Below are 18,524 nucleotides of genomic sequence, written 5' to 3'. Positions count from 1 at the left end.
TTATACTAGATTGGCACAATATTTCAAATGTCAACGTTTAGATGGATCTCGCAAGCCAAAGTTCCCAGGGACATGTGCATTCTGGTTATACCTCCAAATATGGCAGAGAACTATACTGGGTTCTGTGCCCTAGAGCTTCTGACCTTCTCTTCTGGCCGGGGCAGAGGGCTAAATTGGGGCACTCAGGTGGTGAGAGATGCAAGAGGGAGGGGGGTGTAGAGAGCAGCTGCCAAATCTCCTTGCTGCATGAAAGCAAGCGGTGTCCACGTTCTCTCATTTTAGGGCTGCTTTCACTCAGCATGAGCGGGCTCTGAACAACTAAGAATTATAGCTCAGTCCTTCTTGCTCATGTCCAGTCAGATGGATGTTCTACAGCTAACAATGCAGGTGATTAGGGTGCAAACCTCAGCATTAATATATGCCAACCACACATATGTGTATGCAGAAAACCATCTTGAGCATGACTAAACTATATATCTTACCAGAGTGGGGAAGGGGGGTCCTCAAAAAACTCTAAGTTCTGGTAGAGGTACTGCCTTCCTCTTTGGTATGTTCAGGAGAGGGCATGCATGCTGTAGGAATACTGCCCCTCACAAATTGTGGATATTTATTCAGGAAGGGGGTCAGAAGCAACTTCTGGAACTGGTGGTATCTGATATGTTTATTAATGGTCTGGAAAATGGGGTGAAAAGAGAGGTGGAAAAATCTGCAGATGACCAAAGTTATTAAAGTTCGTTTAGAACTTTAGATGCCAAACTTCAGAGAGACTTAGCAAAGTTAAGCGAGTAGGCAAATGAAACACTTCCTTGACAAATACCAGGTTGGAAGAATAATATTAAATACTCATGCATGTTCCTAAGTTTTAAATTAAATGTAAACAAATAAAGAAAATACTTTGGTGTCATCGTGGAAAGTTCTATGTGCAGCACAGTCAAAAGACAAACAAAATGTTAGTCTGTATAAACTATGAGTTAGATATTGCAAATATCTAAATGCCACTGTATAGATCAATGGTCACTCGCTCTTGGAACACTGTGTTCATTTCTGGTCACGCTATTCCAAAAAAGATACACCAGAAATAGAAAGAAATCAGAGATGTGAGACTAAAATGAGATATGGAAAGATTTTCTGTGACGGAGGATTTAAAATACTGTGACTGTTTAGAGATGAAATGAATAAAAGGAGTCATGATAAGGTAAACAAAAATTGTATACATATAGAAAGAGAAGGTAAATTGGATTCTCCTGTTTAACATTTCATGTTGTACAGGAACAAGAGACAGCCGACTGAAATGAAAAAGCAACACATTTAAGATTAATAAAAGGAAATATCTTTTGTTGGAACCTGGAGCAGTTGTTCTGATCCAGTATGTCTGTTCCTAAATTCCAATCTGTCTAAATACTTATATGGCTCTTATAATTGTAGTATTTGACTTTCTCACAATTATTAATGGATTTTTGCCCCCAAAACATCCCCATTAGGTAGGAAAGCATTATCCCCATTTTACAGATGGGGAACTCAGGAGCAAGGTAAAGCAGATTAAGTGATTTTTCCAAAGTTAACATGGGATGCTGCATTGCAGAGAAGCAGAGAAACTCCTTGCTTCTGCCGCCCACATTTTTTTCCAGTTAGTTCAGAGATAGCACACAAAATGCAGTAATATCCTCTGAGAATATGAGTCAGAAAGTCTTTGGCTAGTCCTTATGACCATATTGGCTATGCTCATCCAGTCAAGAAACAGGAACCAAATTGGCTACCAACCCGAGGATGATTTGAACTGGTGACCAAATCAGGTTGGAAATGATTGAAATTTGGCTTTTCTAGGTCTCAGCTCAGATTCCAGTGAACCTCATTGCAAAAATCACCACAACTTGTACTCTTATTGGCAGTCTCAAAAGCAGTGTTTAAACTACATGGTAGGCGGGGGAGAACGACTAGAGTTGGATGTTCTCCTCCTCTCCTTGGCTTGAGCAAGCAACACTCCGCAATAGCTCTTCCTCCTCCTTGGCTGGAGCATGAGAGCTACCCCTCCTGTTTTAATCTATTTCAACCACTCTCAGCCAAGAAACGAATGGGGAAGGTGACTGAATTAACCATTTACCCCTAGATAATGACTCCTTATGATGTGTGTGGAAGCACATTGGCATAGCTCAGTCAGTTTAGCAAATTTCATGAGTCAAAGTTCAAATGGAAATTTAATTATTTTTTTCTAAATTCTGGTCAGAACAATTACAAACATAGGTCCCAATCCCACCCTGAGCTCTGTGCAGGCAAATCCCATTGTATGTTCCAGGCCTCAGTGACTATTCATGTGCTTGATGGTTTTGGGGACTAGTACAATGCTGGGAATACACATTTCTGAGCTCCTTCAACTTTTCTAAACAGGCACTTTTTTTATGATGTTGGTTTCTCGTTGAAATACAAGGAGCCTAGTGAAGAGCTTTAGCTTCACGAAGTTGAAGATAAATTCTTCCTTTGCAAGTTTAGATTGTGGTTCAGCCTTGTCTAAAAATTTTGTTTTCATTCTATAAAACAGTCATGCCTTGGAAGCTGACAAATGAATTTGTAATGCTGGGTAGACAGGGGTGGTATTGTCATTACAAATATAACAACTGCAAACTGAAATTTCAAATGATCTTTGATATGTTAGTTCCACACCAGGGGGGAAAAGAAACAGAAACCTTTGGCTTCAGGGCAATTAAACACTTGCGTCTAGCTCAGGTCAGCTGACTCAGGCTCACGGGGCTCAGACTGTGGGGCTTTAAAGTTGCAGTGTAGACATTCAGGCTTGGGCTAGAGCCCGAGATCTGGGACCCTCTGAAGGTGGAGGGTCCCTGAGCCAAAGGTCTACACAGCAGTTTTTAGCCTTGCAGTCCAAGCCCCTCAAGCCTAAGTCAGTTGACTCAGGCCAGCTGCAGCCATGTCTCGGGTCTTTTAGTCCAGTGTAGACGTACCCTTTCTAGACCTAACATTTCTTATATTCTCATGATCCAAATGTCATACAGGTAATGCTTTCAAAAGAATACTTTAATCAAGGCAGAACACTTGGACTGAATTCTCAATCTTTCATTAGCATTGCTACCCTACCACCTCCTGCTTTAAACCTGTATCTGTTGCTGACAGTGGGTGTCAACAGTTGAATTAATGCTGAAAATGGTTTAACTGCAAGTTTACGGAGTACAGGACTATGTACAACTCCACGTCAGACCTATAATTGAAACTTCGTTTGTTTCATGCCTTGCTACAATTGAGTAAATTATACCTGCTTACAAAATTGTTCTCATGCGTCTGATAGGAAGTTCTCTGTATTGTTCATAAGTGAAGATTTCTGAACAAAAAGTGTCCCATTCTTACAAGTTTGGGGTCAAAACACAGAGAGAGAGAGAAAGAGAGAGAGTGTGTGTGTGTAAAACTATGATGTTATCTTACTGTGAATGATTAGTTCTGGTAACTCAACTGTGTCATGCCATGTACAGCACTAAAGCCCTTAGATGCTATAACATTTATATTTATGAATTTATTATTCTATATCTTATGTAAAATATATGTTTGCAGTGTAGTTGTGGCTGTGTGTTGGCCCCTTGAAGTAGTCTGGTGGAACTCTGTCTTGATATCCATTTGCTCCTCATTTATTTTCCTGCTCCTCCTCTTGTTGGAGGCTGTCCTCTTTTTTCCTCATTCTCTATCTTCTTTGGAGGCTAGTGTATATCCTTGTACCTAATAGCTACTTCCCTCTGTGCACTTCTTGGGGTGCATACCATAATGGTCTGTTGACTTCTCTTGGTGGCTTGCTCTCTCCCCATTCCCCATGGTCCCCTCCTCATACCATTCTTGCCTTGTATAACTGGGAGGTAATGGCATTTAATTAAGGAAAGTTTCACCTGGAAAAAGCAGAAAAAAACGCCTCATAATGAGATCTATCAGGCTGTGGAGGAGTCTCCCAAGGGAAGTAGTGGAGGCTGCATAATGCAGGACATCTAAAATAGACTGGAGAAAGCATGGGAAAATATACTGTATGGAACAATCCAGCAGTAACTCTAGGGGATAAGTTTTTTCATTTCTAATTTACATTATTTCCCGCCATGCCAGAAAAGCCCATTAGCTGTAGGTTATTGTTAAAATGATTTGCAAAGGAAGAGAAAACAATATTGACCCATTATCATAATTAGACTCCAGAGTTAACAATATGTGATGGGCAGAGCAGTTCACATATTCTCATTAAGCTATTATTTCAGGTTGCCTGTAAACTCTGGAAATGAACCGTGTATAGGGGCCAAGAGGCTTGGTTTTTTTTTAAGTGAAAGCTTAAATTCTGTAGAAATGATTGTGGCCATGATAGAAGTACTGGAATGACTTTCTGGCCTATTTAGACTCACTTTGAGCCCTGCTGATGTGTGCATTCTATAAATACACACACATTTCCTTCTGCTGTGTGCACCCAATTGCCTACTGTTTGTGTACCATTGGTTTTAAGCTGAATGTGAGTACTCAAAGTGAGGGTTGATAAAACATTTTTGTAGTCCTGGTGCAAACAGAAAATGTGTTGTGTTAGGTGTCAATCTTCCTGCAATAAAAGGTTTTAGTGTTAAAATTGGCTATGATCATGGTACACTCTTTCCCTGAAGCATGCACTAGTTTTCAGGAAAAGGTAACAAATATGGGATGAAAATCTTAGGCAATGAAAAATATATTCATATATTGAGGAATAATTTAGTTGTTTGTAAACAGCTGGAAATAAGAGGTTATGTTTTTTAAGAATCTGGCTCTGTGTTTGTCCCCTGTCTTCTCTCTCCCCTCCCCCGCAAAAAAAAATAGTTAAAGACAAGTTGTTGTCAGTGGTAACTGCTGAGAATTTTTCGAAAAGCTCACTTTTAGAAGACAATGGACCCCAACTATACTGTGGCACAGCTTTAAACTTTATTAAGTCTGTCTTGAACTAGCCTTTCCTCTCCTGAGTTAAATGGAAGAAAAGTTTGGCAGCTTCCATGCTGTGAGCTTGATTGATGCCCAGAACATGTGAGGGACTTTTGTGTCCAGCTTGCTCTCCATGAGTGCATAATGTGTGAATACTCAAATAAGGTCAGCCCTTATCACATGTAATCTAGGCCTGAAAGCAGATCATCAGTGACAGTCATACTCTGTAAGTGAGAACACAAATCATCCTCTGCATGCTTTGGACAAGTTATGGGATTTTCTCCCTTCTCCCCTTTTACCTCTTTCTGTACGGGGGGAGGGGGTGGGGAGAGGAGGGGGAGCCTTGGCAGAGCTCTGAAAGCCAAAGGAATACGTGCTCAGAATACTATACCGCTCATTCAAATAAGTGGGGGGATGGGGATTGTTTATTTGTAACAAAGTGATAGTCTTTTCACTGAGTGGCTGAAATGAGCTTCTCTTCTTTGAGTTGCTGATGTCTAATGATGTGGAATGCTGCAAGTTGGGAATGGAGTGGGAAGAAAAGAAACTTGGGGAAACATGTCAAACTCACTTCTATTGTGTTTTTTTTAAAACTCTCTCAATCCCTCCAGAAATTGTTGAACGCTTCACAACTTTTGTTATTTGAATTTTAAAAAATAAAATAAAATAAAAATGTTAAGATTGCTCAGGAGTTAAACATAACATCTGGCAAAACAAATTCTGCTCAGAGTTATTCACCCTCTTTTTTTTTTTTTTTTTTTCCAAATTATGATGAAAATTCTGTCCCCTGCTAACACCTGTGTAGTTAGCTGGCTAGATACCTACACCACATCTATCACCAGGGCCTCTGAGCTCCACTATTCACTGCTAATACACTATAAATAGTGTCTGTTTACACTGTTCTGGTAGAATTTTAACAGAGCAGTTAGGGGGACCCATTACTTAGACTATAAGCTATTTTGGAGCTTGGAGCATCTTCTTGTTCTGTGTTTGGACAGAGCTTAGCACAATGGGATCCTGGTCCATGACTGGAGTTTCTAGGGGGTACCTCCATATAAATAATGAAATAAAATTATTTTCAAAAATTCACTGCCAGTCTTTGTCTAAAAGAAACAAAACAACAAGAACCCAAGTTTAATGTAGGGATTGGTGTCTGTCTAGTTATGTGGATGTTGCTTGATTACTCTAGTTTAGTTACTTGGTTGTTTTTTTAAGCTGGGAAGGGGAAAAACTGTTTTCCTGTCTCTTTCAATGAAATGTTGCAACTGTGACACATTTGGTTGGTGGTTTCACTTAGAAAGGAATTTTACTTTATGGGTAAAGGGCTTTTTGAAAATAAGAAAATGTATAAATAATAGGATAATTAGCAGTAAAGAAATAAAATCTAGAGTTAGACCATTGATGACATTAACAACTATGGAAACAATGATGTCATTCTCCAAGCTGTGGAAATAATTGAGATTTTTTCCACATTTGTGATATCTTGAAAAGTTTCTTTCCATTCTTGGATATATAATGACCCCACCCACACAGCATTTTGCAGTGCTTTTGCTTGCTTGTATGTTGTACAATGGGTAAGTGTGTAATGCCAGTTAAATCTCTGGTACTGAATGGAAGATCCATAAACCCTAGAGTCTGTCTATAAATCCTGTAATTATTGTAATTTATTACTGTATTCATTTTGATTTGCAATCTACTACCATACCCGTTTCATCCTTGAGACTCATTAAAAATATATAATTAAATAAACAGCCTCCTGAACTACTGCTAATAGCCAATATTCTGAAAGAGCACAAATCCAACAGAGACCTCCTCCCATCTGTGTTCCACAGCTCAACTATCATAACTTCCCTTTGTACTATACCGTATTATTCATATTTCACAGATCGGAGCCACTTACCTAGATCCTTATGGCCACAGGGTAAGTCGGTAGCAGAGTCTGGAATATAACTCACATGATGGATACTCTAGCAATACCTAATTTAGATAGAGAGATCTACTGGCTCCCCACCCTGTGTTTTAGCCACAAAAGGAATCCATCCTTCCCTGATGATAAACTAACAACCTCTATGATTTTTAATTATACCGAAAGGGGATTGCCAAAAGTAGATTAGTACTTAATGGTGTTTGGAGACATCAGAATTTTGGGGGGTCTCCCAGGCAGGCTTTTCATCATAGCCCTCCACCTGTCTGAATTTTTGTATTTTCCTTATTTCTCCATCTTTGATCTTGTTGCTCAGTCAGGCAGTCCAGCTACCTCGAGCCCATCCCAACAGGTTTCCAGTAGCGCTCAACTGGCCACTGCAACCCCATCTGTGGCTCAGCCTGGCTGCTTCATCTAAGATTGCTTCAACCACAGGTCGGGAGTCCAAGAATCCTCTCCTAGTGCAGCCCTGGGAGTTGATATCTATACCTGGATGCCAACATGACTTAAATGTTGATCTTAGGGACACGTGCTCCCTTTAGTCTGCATGTGGAACTCCTTTTGTTGTTAGTGCGGTTGGGGGCAAAATGTGTCCCCCTTGGATTTCTAAAGTATTCAAATTAAGTTGTCCCCGTTTGATAGCTGTCTTTCAAATTAACAGCTATACTTCTAAGACTGACACGGCTGCATTTGGAGCATTTATTGCTAATGACGGTATAGTATCATAGCTCCCATCCTCCATTTCCCCCCTCCCCTCTTGATGTCCTCTTCACTCACAAAAACTTACCAACCTCCCCTCCCCCCAAAAATACCCATGTCCAACACCCCTCTGCAGCTCCTCAACACTTCTAGCCCAAGAGGTTGATACAGAACAGCTCAAGTCACTCCCTTTAGGGGTAGTGTACCAATTGAAATCTTGAACTTGGATCTCTCATTTCATCCGGGCACTCACCGTTTTGACGGGCTGTTCTGTAGACTTTTGGTGAAGGATATGGTATAGTCATGAGTGAGTTTGTTGGTTTGGGTTTTTTGGTAAAAGAAACAAACTTAAAAGTCAGTAATTGAGGAACCATTATTCCAAGCTTCACTTGTGCTTGATATGTGAGCTCTGGAGAGAAACTTTAAAGATGCCTTTGAAGTAAAACACACATATTAAAAATAAAGTAGGAGATAGGATCATGTTTTTCCTATGAAAAATGGTGTAAAATGTACAGCGAATCTCAGAACAGATGGTGATGAGGCTGAGAACATACAAGTTTCTTTATTTCTGTACTGGGGGGAGGGATAGCTCAGTGGTTTGAGCATTTGGCCTGCTAAACCCAGGGTTGTGAGTTCAGTCCTTGATGGGGCCACTTAGGGATCTAGGGCAAAAATCAGTACTTGGTCCTGCTAGTGAAGGCAGGTATCTCTCTCTCTCTCTCTCTCGCTATATATATATATATATATATTATATGAAGGAAAATGATGGGAATGGCCAGAATGTTCTGTTAGTGTATTTGGTATAATGTAGTTAGTCACTAAAGAATTAAAATAAAAAAAATAAGGAAAGAAAAAGTAAATACAATGCAGTAGAATCACTAATTCACGCTGAAGTCTGAGAGGCAGACAGTATTATTACTTGATTTTTTTAATTGGCCAGCAAGGGTCTTTTCTGCCAGCAGTGGGACAGATTAGTCTTACTAACACTGAGTAGCATTTATTGCATTGTTGTTGTTGATTCTTTATTTGTATAGTGGTAGTACCTAGGGGTGCTAGTCATGGATCTAGGTTTCATTTTGCCAGGTGATGTACAAAGATATAACCAAAAGATGGTCCCTTACTTGAAGAGCTTCAATGGGATGACTTGTGGTGTAAGGTACTATTCAAGTATGGGTGACAGGATCTAGCCCTTCGAGATCATTGGAAACCGTCTCCCATTGATTTCAGTGGGTCAGTATCAGGTCTTAAGTGAACAAAGACTATAAAAAAGCAAGACTAATGCATCACAAAATGTACTTTGCTCATTTATTTAGACAATTATAATGTATTTTAATTATTAATGATAATACATCAATATGTACTAATAACTGTACAATACTGTAGTATATTTGTACATATATATGACCAATATGAGCCCTCACTAGAGTACTCAGCTATTAAATCTTTGCTCAGAGATGGTGAGACCATCAATTAATTTTGTTGTGTGTGGATTAGTGAGGTCCTGTTACATTCCCATTTCAGGACATAGTGTTTTTATTGAAATTTATTTAGAAGTGAAGATCGCAAACTTTTAATATTTGATACTGTAATATTGTTTGTACATCTGCTTCCTGTTTCCATTTACCAAAGCAGGCAGCAGATCATTAGCGGGTATAATCTGTCAGTTGGAGATTTATCAGTTTATATTAGTGAAGGATCTGTCCCCAGGACGTCAGTTGTGTATAAACAAACAAACTGAAATAAATATTTATCTGTATAAAAATGAAGAAAGCAGTAATTTAGAACTCTGACACATAGAGTAGCCTCTAGCAGAATACAAAAAGTGTGTATTGCGACTGTGACCAATGGCACACAGTTGAGAGATTTCATGAAATCTGTATGCATTTCTAATTCATTAATATACTTACAGTAGTTTCATGTGATTTATATAAATTTAAAGGAGTCCAGTTACATGAGGAATCCACTGACCTTTAAAAAATCTGTTTATTGCAATTTTCCAATAAATCACTGTTCATACGGGGGGGGGTAATAAAATTTAATTTTGAATGACACAGTGTGCAGACACAGACATTCTATATTTCTTATCTTTCTTAGCTGTCTTCTGTTATTGCTTCAGAGCAATCCTTATTTCTCCCTTAATATTGGAAGTGCATAGGAAAACGCTGTTGTGACTTTAAAAACAAAAGCCAAAGGCAGTGCTCAGTTTATAAAACAAACAATTTGTAAGTAGTTGACAAGAGGGGTTTGCTTACATCTCGTTGAAAAATGCAATACAAACTTCATATGAATTTTCAGAGCTTTGTTTTTTGTATGTGTAAAGTAAAGAGGGAGTTAAAGACTCCGGCTGCAGCTTCCAAGTTTACACAAATCCCTGTGTGGGCAGTCAATCCATGCTCCTGTCTCAGGAATCCACTCCAGCTTGGGATCCTTGCTGCCCTTTTGTTGTCCTCCCCACGAGGTGATCAATTGAGGTCTATGTGGTGACAGAACCAGTTTGTAACAGGCTTGTCTTTCACATTCTCCTCTCAGGCTTGCTGGCAGACTGGTCTGAGGATCTGACAGAGGCGAAGCACAGGACTATCATTGAAATAAGAAAAGAAAAAGAAACAGAAGAACACAGGCAAATCAGAATCACTACTCTCCTGCAGCAATGGGTTGGCTGGAAGAATCAAACTGGCAGCTTCACATTTCCTTGATCGTGCTACTTTCCATGCACACCAAGGGTAAGAAGCAAAAGTGTTCTACAATGTAATTATGACAGGGTGGTGAGCTGCAAGATAACAGCTAGCTGTTCAATTTTATTATGAAAGGAAAAGTTTAGCATGGGGAATCACAGCTTAAGAATTTCCAAACCACGGTGCAGTCTGTGAAAGTACAGTATTTTAACTGCCTGTATGGCATATGTAAGTAGTATGTCTGAATTGGGATCAGAATTTCAAAGGGTAGTTACAGAGAGATACAGTAGTTACAGAGAGGTAAAATAGAAGTTTTTTATTGAGACTGCAATTGTCTAAATTACTTTCTAATCTGATTTAGACCTGAATATGCAGTTGATGCTCTCAGTAGACACAGTTTGTAGAGTCAACCAACATGTTTAGGGATGCAGTACATATCCGCTCCAAGTGATGTTTTCTGTTAGAGTTTTGATGCAATATATGAGAAATTTGTTGCTCAGGTGGAAAGAAAGATTTTTTGTAACAAATACATTAAATTGAAACAGGTAAAGATTACTAATTATAGAGTTATATATTTTTATCTTTGAACATTTCATAATGTTAAGAGGCTGTTCCTTAACTTCACTCGTTTTAAGGATTTATCAATAGCAAGGATTAGGAAACATATTTTGCTTGTTCAATAATGTGGACTGATAGATTTCATACTTCACTTTTAAAAGGCAAAAATGAAGAATATGGCTAATTATAATAGTGCAGTATTTACTAGTCAGAAAGCGCAATAAGCAGAGGTTGTAATAAGGAAGAATTGTGAATGACTGACAGCAGAGACACAATAGCATTATACATTGTCGAGAGTGTGATAAGGAAGCTACATGAAATTCACGTGTTTACAATACCACCGTATGAAAGCAAGTGCAATAATTGAGAAAATATTTTTGATAGCAGATAAATGTGCTTAAAGTAATTTGTTTTATACACATACTGTCGTTCCTTATAAATGTTATGCCATCTTTCAAAGACTTTTTTTGAAGTAGTATACTTTCAGAAAAGATGGCAAAAGGTCCTTTTCCTTTGGTTGGTTGTTTTCACCGTGCGGCAGTTAGCAAGTGGACTATCGCATCTAAAAAGAAAAATAAATATTCACAACAAGGAAGGTTTTTCTCTCTCCCCATATATTAGTCATTTCTGTTTATTAAACATTTAAACTTTCTGTGACTCACCTACAATCCTTCAGTACTGGACATGTGGTTTGTTTTGGGGGATTTTTTGTTTGGTGGGGTTTTTTTGTTTTGTTTTGTTTTGCTTTTTCCGGTGCTTTAGGGAATCTTACTCTGGCTCCCTAATAGGACATGATACAGTTAAATCTAATGGTCAGAAGAAACAGCAGTAGTACCTTTGTATAGTCAATTTGCTCTCAAAGATTTAATGTGTGGTAAGAAGGTAGTAGTCAGTAGGAGAAAATTAACTTCATGAGTCTGCTCTGTGCCCTTATTCTTTATCTCTGATGAAGTCTTGGGAAAAGAAAGGGTTTTTGGGTTACCCAAAAAGTATAGGAGTTTTGTTAAAAAGCATTTAACTTTGCTGAAGCAACCTCTAATAGGTTTTGGATACATGGACCATATTTCAGGGCCAGATCCTTGGCCTTTTTATAAAAGACACACAGAATCTTAATGGTTTGGTGGACCCTCAAGGAAGACACATATTCTGAGAGACAGGCATCTGTAGGGGCATGGACTGATTGATAGAGGAAACTTGCAGTGGATCGGTGAAAGATATGCACACCATTTTTCAGCCATAAGAGTCCCAGTTTGCTTGTCTTATTAGGGCATTTCAAATGGATAAAAATGAATAAAAAAAAAATAAAAATCTAGAATTATTTATCTTATTGACAGCATAATTACAATGGACTTAAATTTCAGCAAGGGTGGTTTAGCTTGAACATTCGGAAAAACTTCCTAACTGTCAGGGTGGTTAAACACTGAAATAAATTGCCTAGGGAGGTTGTGGAATCTCCATCATTGGAGATTTTTAAGGCAGGTTATACAAACACCTGTCGTGGATGGTCTAGATAATATTTAATCCTGCCATGAGTGCAGGGGACTGGACTAGTAGACCTCTCAAGGTTCTTTGCAGTCCTATGATTCGATGTTATTGGCAGAAGACCACCTCATACCATATCACAAACACAACTGTTTATGAATCTATGTGTTACATTTGGAACATTGTCTCCACATCTTGCCAGATAAGGGTCAAATCCTGTCTTGACTGGTGATGCCTACACAGTGTTTGTAGTGACTAGTAACCAGCAGCATGCTTAGCTTGGGGGCATCTTGCTGTCTCAGGCCAGGTTGTTTTTTGGAGGACTGTTTGGCTGTTACCTTTCCTCTGAGCAAGAGCAGCATGCCCTCAGGTATCTTTATCAGTCAGTGCTCATGCTCATTACAGCAAATTCACTCACCTATTCAACTTCTAACCACAAGCCTATTTAATGGTCCAACAAGCCATGCCTCAGTTAGAGGTGCATACTTGGTGCATACTCTCCTTCATATAGCATAGGTGCTGCCGTGTTCTTGCATATTGTGATGGCCTGGGACCTGTTGTTCTTGTGTGTTGCAATGCCTTCCTCCTCTCTGTATTGCTTGTACACTTGTGCAACCAAGGTTTAGACTGTATTGCAGCGTTTTTTTATTATTTAAATAGTGTACTGTCTCTGCCCAAAATATTTGTACCTGGGTGCCTGTAAATTAGGCTCCTTAATAGAAATGTAATCACCTAGACAAGTAATCTTATTTTCAACTGTGCTGAGCACCCACAAATTCCACATAGTCAATGAGAGCTGTTTTTCCTCTTTGAAAATCAGCTGATTTCTCTTTAGGTGTCTAAATATGGATTTAAGAGTTTAACTTCAGGCTCCCAGGAGTGAAAATTTGTCCTCTGCCTTTAAATATGGAAGCAGAGACTACTGCAGCAATGAAAAGGATCTGTTCTCTGGGTTGGGATCTGTCCCCAGATCTTTAACAAATTGAAAAGATGACACGCTAGTTGACAACTGAAGTTGTGAAAAATACAACCTCAGGGCAGTTTATGGGGAAATAGACTTTAAAGAAGTGTATAGAAGTAGGGCATGTACAATAAAGATTATACTTTTATTTTGTATTGCAGTAGCTCCGGTCTTGCATCAGGGACCTGTTGTGCTAGGCATTGTACAACCACAGAACAATCTAAAAGTAGCTCTACATTTCAGTCAGAAGGGTGATGGCAGCTCTCATAGGCATCACTAGCTTCAATTTACCTGGTGGGCTAACAATATTAGTGAAGTCCTGGCTGCAGGGACCCTGGCATGGGCTGGGAACATGAGTATGTACCCAGGGTTCTGATTGGACTTGCAGAGCCTGTGCTGCCATGTCTTCACTGCTATTTTTAGCTGGGCTAGCTAAATTAACACTAGCATGAGAGTATGCTTGTGTGAGCTGCAGCACACCTCCATTTGCAGCATACACAGAGCCTAAGTAAAAAACAATTCTGCATCTAGATGGTGCAGAGTTCTTCCCTGCCAGGTATTTCCCGAGGTTTGGTCCAATCTAATTCAAAACATCTCAAGAGATGGTGCTTCCACACTGCTTCCCTTGGAGGATTATTCTGTACTCTAATAGGTGTCAATATTAGGAAGCTAGTCTGATTTGGGGCCAAATTTTGCCCACTTTTGCTAATTTCAGAAGCAGTTGTGCCATGAATCTAATAAAAAGCAACAGAGGGTCCTGTGGCACCTTTGAGACTAACGGAAGTACTGGGAGCATAAGCTTTCGTGGGTGACTTGCATCTGAAGAAGTGAGGTTCTTACCCACGAAAGCTTATGCTCCCAGTACTTCCGTTAGTCTCAAAGGTGCCACAGGACCCTCTGTTGCTTTTTACAGATTCAGACTAACACGGCTACCCCTCTGATACATGAATCTAATAGCAGACTTTGTCCCATTGGGCTTGCTTGTTTGCTTATTTATTTGCTGTAGAGGGACAAAAGGCCAACTTGAATTGGAGAGCAAAGCGGCTCATCAACTCAAATTGCCAAACTTATTTTCTGGAATTTGTACTGTGCGCTACTTACAATTTGAAATATTGAGAAAAATCTTTCATAGAAATATTTGAGAAAACGTTTAACCCTCAGGAGTCTGCTTTGGCAAGAATTTTTCACTTTTCAGAAAGAGGCTTAGGAAATGCATTTGGTGGTTGAAAATTCAAGAATGTAAAACGAGCACACAGCTGGTCTAATTGGACACCAAGAAGAGAAAATGTTGACTGAGCTGTATAAAGGGAAGTAAAGGGTTGTGCTGTAAAGGGGAAAATGATGACAAGTCCTTGAAACTGCTTAGTCTTTTAGGAAAAGTGCGGGCCACCCAATAACTCTAACAAAGCCCCATCATTATTATAAAAAGAAAAAATAAGATAAGAAATAACTGCAGTGCAGGCTGAGTTATAAAGATATGTTATGGGCTAAAGAGTCGCTCTGTCACAAACCCCACGTACGGGAGGCAATGCATAGTTGAAGTGACCCAGGAACATACCAAAAAGCTGATTGTGACTGAGAAGTTGCAGGCCGCCTTGTGGTTTTCTCTCTGGTCCAGAGGATGACGTACCTTGCATCACTCTGGTACCTGGCACAGTGTACGACACCCCCTCCCCAGCACACTGTGGGAGTGGAGCCCAGGCTCTAACCACTCCCATGCCCGCTTAGGTGGAGTGTAGGGAGAAGTGTGGCTCAGCAAAGGCTGTTTTCGTTCATGCTGATACCTGTGATGATGGTAGTCAGCACAGGGGCAAAAGGGAGTGCCTTACTTCTCTTCATGGGCATGCAGGACACACACCAGTCTGGTCCTGAATCATTATCTGGAAGCCATGGAGAAATTGGCGGGGGGTTGCTTTTAAAAATGAATTAAAATGAATGTAGTGTTTGTGGAAAGTGTAGGTTTAAAGTCCAGGAGACAAGTATGTTGTAGGCACTGGCAGTCCAAGCTTTACCCCTGCATTGCTACCTGCTGGTAGGCTTATCCCTGTGGTCTGAAGCGGACCACCTTTAGGACTGAAAGTTCTGTACTGCATGTGTGTTAAAGCTACAGAGATTTTGAGTAAGGAACCAGTTGTTAATTACAATAGCAATCTGGTGAATATATAAACCTGATGCAACAAAATTCCTCGGTATAATTACTTGTCATGAAGTTCACTGCCCGAGGGGTTTAGCAGGGAGTACCATACTTCAGTCTGATCCAAAAAACTAATGTTCACCTGCTGGCCTAGCTATTGTCTGGCAAAGTTCCAGACCTCCTCCTCCCAAACTGTAATAAGTGCTCATAGCCAGTGTATTGTAAAACTCCCCAGCTGAAAACCCAGAAACTCTTAGTCATGATACACAAGTCAACTTTGTTCAGTAACCTGAAAGCTGAAGGATGAATCAAGGAACATGAGGATAATTGGTCCCTAGAATATATTGCTTTAGAAGTAGATATGCAGTATATTTATATGACACGCATTTAAAGTAATAATTTTAAAGTGTAAAATGATCCTGGTTACCATATGGCAAAATATACTGGAAGTTTCAACAGTTAAGGCTGACACAGCTGTTAAATACATAACCATGGTTGTGTGTTTAAGAGTTTTATACTACAGCTATTATGTGGCATTCCCAGCTATTAATCTCCAGCTATTAATCGGCAGTAAAAGCAACTTGTGGTGAGCATCACAGATGCTCGAAATCTGATCTCCACGGCACTTCACCTAGGGGGGAAATGGCAAAATTTTTGAATCTCAATTCTTTCTTTTTTGCTTTCTTCATTATATTAAATATAGGTTTTATCCTGAAAGGAGTTCACTGCAGACGATACAAAGGCATACCTGTGGGATTTTTTTTTCATGTTGACAATGAAAATATCCACATTACTTGAACTTGCGTATTTTGATATTAAGACTAAATAATTTGATATGCCTAGTGTGAAATACATTAATTAAGCTGATGAATGTGTAATGCCTATTATTTGGTGCTCATTTCTAACCACAGTATTTGGATATTCTATTGTAAGACCTTTTTTATTGTGTTTTTATTTTGAGGCTATTTATCAAGAGCATCCTGTCTTTGGGGAAAGAAACCAAATGAGTTTGCTTGCTGGCTTCTTCAATGTTGCATACTACAAAGCGTCATTTTGATTGCTATGACATATTAGTAGGATTGTGGAGCTAGTTTGATATCATGAGAATAGCCCTGATGATGTAATTCGGGGGGGGAGGCATAGCTCAGTGGTTTGAGCATTGGCCTGCTAAACCCAGGGTTGTGAGTTCAATTCCTGAGGGGGCCACTTAGGGATCTGGGGCAAAATCAGTACTTGGTCCTGCTAGTGAAGGCAGGGGGCTGGACTCAATGACCTTCCAAGGTCCCTTCCAGTTCTAGGAGATAGGATATCTCCATTCATTTATATTTATTTATTTATCAGCAATTTATTACACTATTGCCTCAACCACAAAATGTTAATGCAAATAGAATGGAAAATGTGCAGTATGAATGCATATTAGTCTTATCGTGATGAATCCTGAAACCCTATTGGCTTTGCAGAATAAATGCATCCTGTTCTTACTACATAAACATTACATCAAAAGAGAATTAAACAATTTGTACCTTTCTTTTGAAAGAGATTGGGAAAATACAGAGTATGTTGCCTACTGTGTTTCTTGATATAAATAGTTGACCTTTTTGGGGAGAGAACTGTGTAGTTGTTCCATTGGCCAGGTTCACCTAATGGCCAGATACACAGTAAAATCAACGGAAGGAGTTTTTACAGTGGGAAAGGTTTGATTTTTATGTATTTCTAGTTCACTGAGGTCAGGGGCCTGTTAATTTTTGTGTGAAAAGTACTGGACTGACAGCCCTGGGAACTGCGGCCCTCTGTTAATCCACAAAATAGGTATAATATTAGCAGTGTCAGTGCACATTTACCCACATTGCCCGCTTAATGTGCCTTAGATATAAAGGACCACTTAGAAGTGAGTTCTGTGTACATTCCCCCTTTCAATCCTTGGTTTTTGCTTAATTTCATATCTTATGTTTTTTTTAATTAATAAAACTGCACCCATTGTCCATTCCCTAAGCACTTGGACATTTATACCAAGCAAATTTCTCAAAATAGCAGATTGCTAAATATCCACAAAAATTAACTCCACACAGATAACGTCAGCTGATATGTTTGGGGAGTTAATCTTTGTGGATATTTAATTTAATTGGGGGGAGGGATAGCCCAGTTGGGGGGAGGGATAGCTCAGTGGTTTGAGCATTGGCCTGCTCAACTCAGGGTTGTAAGTTCAATTCTTGAGGGGACCATTTAGGGATCTGGGGCAAAAATCTGTCTGGGTCCTGCTTTGAGCAAGGGGTTGGACTAGATGACCTCCAGAGGTCCCTTCCAACCCTGATATTCTATGAATCCCCAGTTAAGCCAGAACTCAAGCACATACACCTGTACCCCGATATAACGCTGTCCTCGGGAGCCAAAAAATCGTACCGTATTAAAGAAGAAATGGCGTTAAATTGAACTTGCTTTGATCCGCCGGAGTGCACAGCCCTTCCCCCCACTCCCTCTCCGGAGCACTGCTTTACCACGTTATATCCGAATTCGTGATATATTGGGTCACGTTATATTGGGGTAGAGGTGTATCTGAGTGAAGAAATAACCAGCATACAATGAAGGTCCAAAATTCTGGGCTCTGTCAGTCCAATAGTAGGGGAAGTGAATTGCATCGCTGAAGACCTTCTAGCAAGAATGTCTGAAAGAGTTCAAATCTGGGCCATTAATAGATGAGCTATTGTTCATCTTCACTGACAACACTTAGCATAGGTAAAGAGGATGTGCTGAGATAGGCAGGACTCAGACCATATAGAACTTCCAGTTGTTCTGTTGGCCTTTGATGTGAACATTTTCTATTCGGAAATTGACTGATGCCATCATGGTCATCTCAAATAGGCCACCATTAAGCAATTGGGTGGTAAATTACTGATCTTTGAAAAGGTGCTCTAAAGTTAAAAAGATCTATATGCAATTATCAATCCTCTAAGCCACTTAGTCCCAGTTTTTATTTAAATTAATGTTGTATTTTTGTCATTGTACCCATTCCCAAAATTCTCTTTTGGTTTCATGGGTATTTTTAGAAAGTTGCTTAATGAAAATTGTATGCATTTGAAGAAGAGAGCATCTGAAAGTCAAGTGTATGCATTTTGATCAGATTAGCTGCTTAACTAATGACGTCCCCTTAAATGTACAGTAGTTCATTTTTTTCATTCC

At 39.5% G+C, this 18,524-nt stretch overlaps 1 protein-coding gene across 3 annotated transcripts in view; it reads left to right on the top strand.

Annotated features, from left to right (window-relative positions):
- The window catches only part of BMPR1B (bone morphogenetic protein receptor type 1B), a 276,624-nt gene that overhangs the window by 180,625 nt on the left and 77,475 nt on the right, over positions 1 to 18,524 (top strand). For all 3 annotated transcript variants that reach the window (XM_034772218.1, XM_034772219.1, XM_034772217.1), the window contains one exon: positions 10,067 to 10,260. In XM_034772218.1, the coding sequence (XP_034628109.1) occupies positions 10,188 to 10,260 (73 nt within the window). In that variant the 5' untranslated portion in view covers positions 10,067 to 10,187. The remainder of the gene's footprint in view (positions 1 to 10,066; positions 10,261 to 18,524) is intronic.

This window comes from Trachemys scripta, chromosome 5 (genome assembly GCF_013100865.1).
Source record: "Trachemys scripta elegans isolate TJP31775 chromosome 5, CAS_Tse_1.0, whole genome shotgun sequence".
Classification (NCBI taxonomy): Eukaryota; Metazoa; Chordata; order Testudines; family Emydidae; genus Trachemys; species Trachemys scripta.
Note: the sequence above shows the minus strand (reverse complement) of the source record. Positions and strands in the feature narration are given on the sequence as shown.